This window comes from Eptatretus burgeri, chromosome 7 (genome assembly GCF_056783735.1).
Source record: "Eptatretus burgeri isolate ZD-2024b chromosome 7, Ebu_testis_v1, whole genome shotgun sequence".
In the NCBI taxonomy this organism is placed as follows: domain Eukaryota; kingdom Metazoa; phylum Chordata; class Myxini; order Myxiniformes; family Myxinidae; genus Eptatretus; species Eptatretus burgeri.
The window spans coordinates 33,071,310-33,078,112 of record NC_140967.1 but is presented as its reverse complement, the minus strand read 5'-3'; the positions used below and the strand labels follow the sequence as shown (position 1 = coordinate 33,078,112).

The following is a 6,803-nucleotide window of genomic DNA, read 5'->3' as shown; positions in this document are numbered from 1 at the left end:
TGATGGATAATCTTTCCTAAGCAAGCAGAGGGAAAGTAATGGAGTAAATACGAAGATTTGGGCCAATTTGCTCTGATAGTATGAAATGTAGTACGAGTAGTTATTGCATTATAATGGAAGAAAAAATAAATAAACGAATAGTGTACATGAAAACCATAACATGGTACAGAAACACATCTCTGGCACACATTTTGCCTAAATCATTAGCAAATGTGATTCAGTTCTGTTCGCTGTAATGTCTTGGAAAACCTTGTTATTAAGACATTCAGCTATAGCTTCAAGGAATTGGTGCAACTGTCTGTACTCAACAGAACAAAAGTTCGACTTTGCTGGTTCATGGTCTTAGGGGTTGCACACCACAATTGATGGTCATGGTCAGCATACATACAGGATCTTAGCACATGGGAAAAGCGATTGGTATCACCCCCTCATGATTGGAGTCACTTGATTTTACTGTATACTAGCAGGGGCTACTGGCGGTGGTTTTGGGACTTGTTGGACATTGAAAAGCTATGGAGTTGTTGTCCTCATGGTGGTTATCTTTTTCCTGCGGGCTGGTGGCAGCACTGCCTGACTTCACAACCCAATATACACTGCTGAGCCAAAGCATCATGACCACTGATGGGTGAAGTGAATAACATTGATTATCTTGTTACAATGATAATCTTGTCAAGGGGTGAGATATCTTAGGCAGCAAGTGAACTGTCAGTTCTTGAAGTTAATGTGTTGGATGCAGGAGAAATGGGCAGGAATAAAGTCCTGAGCGACTTTGACAAGGGCCAAATTGTTATGGCTAGACGACTGGGTCAGAGCATCTCTGAAATGGCAAGGCTTGTGGGGTGCTCCCGGTCAACAGTGGTGAGTCACTACTGACAGTATTCCGAGGAGGGACAAACCACAAACCGGCGACAGGGTGTTGGGCACCCAAGGCTCATCGATGCATGAGGGCAACGAAGGCTATCCCATCTGGTCTGAACTGACAGAAGGTCTACTGTGGCACAAGTCACAGAAAATTATAACGGTGGTCACGGGAGGAATGTGTCAAAATGCACAATGCATCGCACCCTGCTGCGTATGGGGCTGCGTAGCCGCAGACCGGTCAGAGTGCCCATGATGACCCCTGTCCACTGTCGAAAGCGCCTACAATGGGCACGCGAGCATCGGAACTGGACGTTGGAGCAGTGGAAGAAGGTCGCCTGGTCCGATGAGTCCCGTTTTCTTTTAGATCAGGTGGATGGCCGTGTACGTGTGCGCCATTTACCTGGGGAAGTGATGGTACCAGGATGCACTGTGGGAAGATGATAAGCCGGTGGAGGGAGTGTGATGCTCTGGGCAATGTTCTGCTGGGAAACCCTGGGTCCAGCCATTTATGTGGATGTCAATTTGACACGTGTCACCTACCTAAACATCGTTGCAGACCAGATATACCCCTTCATGGCAATGGTATTCCCTGATGGCAGTGGCCTCTTTCAGCAGGATAATGCGCCCTGCCACACTGCACACATTGTTCGGTAATGGTTTGAGCAACATGATGAAGTGTTCACGGTGTTGCCCTGGCCTCCAAATTCTCGAGATCTCAATCCGATTGAGCATCTGTGGGATGTGCTGGACCGACAAGTCTGATCCACGGCGGCTCCACCTCACAACTTACAGGACTTGAAGGATCTGCTGCTAATGTTTTGGTGCCAGATACCACAGGACACCTTCAGGGGTCTTGTAGAGTTCATGCCTCGGCGGGTCAGCGCTGTCTTGGTGGCACACGGAGGACCAACAGCATATTAGGCAGGTGGTCATAATGTTTTGGCTCATCAGTGTACACTTTATGGCGGCCTTTGTTTGCCTCAAGGCGGATGACAAGGCCAATGTGTGTGGTAGCTTAAACCCTTACCCAGATTCTGAAGTACTGACACCCAAAATTTGGGGCCTGTCGGTGCTATGGTTCGGCCGTAAAAGAATAATGTAGAAATTCACAAATAAATACACAAACAAACACAAATGCAAGCACATAAACACTTGGCTCAGTGGTTAGGGTTGGCTAAGCCTGGTGTTGGCTCAGTGGTTAGGGTAGCGGCTTGGGATCCAAGGGTCCTGAGTTCAAGCCACGTTGGCCACTGAATTAATACACACCAGGGGGTTGACTCAGCCTGTCATCCTTCTGAGGTCGGCAAATTGAGTACCAGCTTGCTGGGATATTTGAACCATTCAAGGTCAGAAAATCATCTATGGCAGCGGGTAGATGAGGCACGAATTAGCGACTGCTAATATACTTGCAGAACGGTATGAAGTGCACTCCGCCTTAGGGGGGAGACCGGTTCAAGCGAACACCGCGATCTACAATAGGACTGGCAACCACTGTAGATTATTTCTGCCATCGAGAGGCAAAATGCCTGAGTACGCTCGATCAGATGATAAACACTTGAGAATATTTATATAGATAAAAATGCATCTGTATCGTTACCCTTATAAAGGCTCAGTCTTTCGGCCCTTAAAACAGCTGTGGAACAGAAACTGGTATCTTCTACTTTTTTGTATAATTACATTGAAAGTTCCAACTATTTGGAATGATGCTTATGTTTAAATTGCTCAGCAGCTGTTTTCCCAAACAGGGCTCGTTTCTCCAATTGAGCCAATACTGGAGGAGCAATTATTCTCTCCTTTAGTATCACCTTAGCTATAAAACTTGATATCTTTATGTACACCAATGGTATGAGATCTTTGCTGTCGAGTGAAAATGACTTGCAATCACTGGATTAGAGGATTTCAACGATTGGATGGTGTTGCACGATTTAATGTGACACGTAAGTTGTACACTCAAGTGACTAAAGGTCATCGTGACATCTTTAGACTGTTCATAGGAATATTTAACATTTGAAGATTTATTTCGTTTACATCTTGTTCTCTCACTTTTTTGGAATATTTTTTCTCAGATGGTTCAAATTTGATTGACTGTGAAATCTGAAGCCTCGCAATGCTGGAAGGAAAAAAAAAGACCACATTTAACATGAGTACAACAGTCCATATTTTATGTAAGGTTATAATGTAACGTACACACAAATGTACACATCTTAAATTTGATGATTTGGTTTACCATAATCATTCCAGAGTGTTAGGGCTGCCAAAGCAGTTTCTTCGCAAGGGTTATACTGGGTGTTTTGCCATTGCCTCCCAGCATTGTTTGTCCATGCTCGATCCTTTTAAATGCTCAATATTAAGCAAGGAAGCAGTACATACCATTTTAAAAGTTTTTGCTATGATTCAGCCAGGGTTTAAACCAGCGACCTCCCAGACACATGAACCATTATGCCACTGTTGTTCATCTTATGTTATGCTGTTATTAATAAATACATTAATAACATTTTAAAACATTTGTAAAAGAAATTCGAAAGACAGAGAGACTTTTGCAGAAAATCCTGATTTAGTTGGAATCAAACTTGGCATCCCCATGAACTGTATGATTACTGTATCACATGTAGTGTTCTCACTGCATTTAAGTACAACATGACATGCTCCATCACACTGTAGTACACTGAAAATTATTTCACAAAGTAACATTATTTAAGAAGATACTGCTGACATACAAGGTGCACCTCGTCATCATGTGTTTTATTAATTTTATGGGGTAAGAGGACGGAAGGAAAGGGAGATTTAAGGAGATTCAAGAATGATGGATCTCTATTATTATGATTCCTTAATCATAACGATATTGTTATGAAAGACAGCTTAGCTTCAATATACCTGCTAACTTTATATGCAGCAATGCATTTGACACAAAAGAAGGTGTGTGGCATGTTGTCACAATATTGGATCCGGTGCAAAATCTGATCTGGTGAGTGAATTCTCCTCGCTCAATTCAATTTAAGTCAGTTGACGGACAAATGCATGATTTCTCTGGCTATGCTACGGATTCTCAACAGTCTCAACAGACAACCAGCTATTGGCTATAAATCATGTGAGCAGCTTTACCCCTTGATATGTGAACACAAGTTACTTCACCACACACACATAAATCAACAGGTATCATTGATACGTTGACCGATTGCTATGATGCAATGTACCAGCACAACAAGTCTGAAGTTCATCCTGTCTGTGCTATCTACTTGTATAAAGCTAGAAGAGAAAATGTACACTGGGATTAAAGTTTGTATTTCAATTTGTAGGTTTGTTCATACTTATTAAGTGGGATATACTTACAAATAAATTCATAAACATTGAATTCGCAAGGTACTTTCACATTGCTATAGAATGTTATTAATCCCTCATTAATTTGCAAATGAATTATTGGTTAACAGGATATGTGTGTTAAAGTATTAATGAGGTTTAATTATGTAATAAATTATGCAGGGGAATTAGTATAAATCTATGCAGGATGGGTTGGATAGGCCTATAGATCCACACAAAAATTTATGATGTGATCTGAAGTGAATCTCATAAGAATTTTCTCATCTAATCAGATATCGTAAGAGATTTTGAAAAGGATGTTTACAAAATGAAGTGCAGATGATCAGACTCAGGGACAAATGTTAGTAATGATAACAATTTGTGGAGCAACTGAGACTTGAATTACAATATATCAGCATTAGATATATTATCAGTAACAGAACTATGACTAAATTCCTGCCATGACTTCTGCAGAGAAGACAATGGCCAACCACTCCTGGAATCATTGCCCTGAAACTAACCCTTTCCATTTTGTTCCCTTCTATTCTTCCATTCTAGCTCTTTCATGAGCCTCAGTCATGTTTTAATATATATTTATATGTATATATATATATATATATATATATATCTTCTCTCTTCTTCTTTCAGCTGCTCCCGTTAGGGGTCGCCACAGCGGATCATGATTATGATCCGCATAGTGATTTGGCACATGTTTTACGCCAGATGCCCTTCCTGACGCAACCCTGGTCGCCTCTTACGACACAGGGATATTATATGTATATATATATATATATATATATATATATATATGTATATATATATATATATATATATATATATATGTATATTTGTTGTTGTTGTTCTTTGTACCGTAGTTTTTCATGTGATAATGAATGTTAAATATTTCCTGCATCTGGATACATGAAAACCCAAGATTAATGGATCTGTTTATTTACCTGGAGGTATTTGTATACCACGTTGCGCTAATTTATTTCAGTGTGCTGGTTGTTAAGGGTGGTGTTAACCAGGTGATGAGGATGTTTAAACCCGAATAAAGTAAATTTCACTCATGCGCGAGGCAAGACTATGCACACTATGAGTGGCACTCACAGAGCACATAGTCTTGCCTCGCACGTTCATTCTGAACAAAAATACCATCGTTAACTGAACACACTACGATTATGGCCCACTGCTATTATGGCCCATATACTCATATCATCCATGCTACTTATTATGCCACATAGTTCTTGACATGAGTTCTTAAGGTCATAAATTTAATTCTTCACTCAGATCAGATAATACTCCTGGCTCTGGGGGGGTGGGGGGGGTGTTTGTGTACATGACTCTTTTAGAGCGTTACCTTTAATTTTTTTGTTCTACATACCAAGACCTTCAAAAAAAGTTTGGGTAACACCTCCAGATCAAGTACGTTTTCTCTGTAGGGTCCATCTTGGATTCGCAGTTGGCTACCAGCTAACCAGAATTGAACCAAAATGCCCGTATTGGGGTTAGATGGAATAAATCATTATTAAGCATCCATAAATTATTAATTTTGATTTACTTCAATTACGTATGCATTGCTTAACACATTTTAGCATGATTTATTCTCTTAAAACTTGGTTCACAGTAGAAAATGACCATATTTTACGTAATTTTAGTCAAAAATAGTCAAAAATAGCTTTCAACTTGAAAGTATCTCAAAGTTTGATGGTCTTTGAATGACTTAATATTGTAAGTAGAGCTATAAAATTTGGCCAAAAGTTTCATTATTAAGTTCTCTGAGCAATTCCATTTTCATATTCTCACAATGGGGCTATGTGTGATGACCACAGAGCTCATTGTAAACCAAAGTCACCCCTACCCCCAAATGGCCACTTTTGCGGTATTTCATCAAATAATGATATCTCCTTAATTAAATGCCATGGAAAGTTGATTTTTTATACTAATTATAGGTTATTGACCCCAAGGAATTCATTGGTAACATTTTTGTATTTTTTTAGCTGATCTAATTAGCATAATCCCAAGATTTTCCTCAAAATGACTGCCAAAATAATGAAAAGTAGACATGATTTAACATTGAAGCTTTAATTAATGGTCTAAAACAGTGATGTGCATATGCTTCAATCCTACAGTCACTATATTGAGACACTCATCTTAATTAGATGTAGTGGAACTTGGGGCACAACCACATACTGGGGCAAGGTCAAGTACCAAAAGATTTCCATATTTTATTTCTAACTATCACACCATGTTTAGAATGATATGGGCTTTTCCTCGATAAAGGTAATACTGTGATGACAATGCTGTTCGGGTCCATTTGACCTTGACCCCATTGTTCGAGGCCAACCACCATGTAACCAAAAGATTCCATATGTTATTTCCCATTTATTCATAACACATATATGTAACTGAGCCATCAGACCATTTTTTTTAGAAAGATAAGGACATTTTTTTCACAAAGGGAACACTGTTGAGGGTCTATTTGACCTGGAATCCTTCACTCAAGGTCAAATATCAGGTGACCCAAATGATTCCCCATATGTGATTTCCTATTAGTGTATAATACTAATATTAGTGTATAAAAAAATCCAATTGCTTAATGTGATTCTCGGGAATTCTGCAACTTTATGTGGAGATGACTGTTT

General features: G+C 39.7%; 2 protein-coding genes across 15 annotated transcripts in view; one reads left to right on the top strand and one right to left on the bottom strand.

Moving 5' to 3' along the window:
• Positions 1 to 6,803, top strand: part of LOC147022980 (uncharacterized) — a 268,630-nt gene that overhangs the window by 135,033 nt on the left and 126,794 nt on the right. The window lies entirely within an intron of this gene.
• LOC147022981 (uncharacterized) overlaps positions 1 to 6,803 on the bottom strand; it is a 140,995-nt gene that overhangs the window by 23,764 nt on the left and 110,428 nt on the right. For 2 of the 8 annotated variants that reach the window (XM_085887983.1, XM_085887985.1), the window contains exon 8: positions 2,779 to 2,971. The exons of the other annotated variants lie outside the window; for them this stretch is intronic. In XM_085887983.1, the coding sequence (XP_085744109.1) occupies positions 2,901 to 2,971 (71 nt within the window). In that variant the 3' untranslated portion in view covers positions 2,779 to 2,900. Of the gene's footprint in view, positions 1 to 2,778; positions 2,972 to 6,803 lie in introns of those variants that run through there. 8 annotated transcript variants of the gene reach the window in all.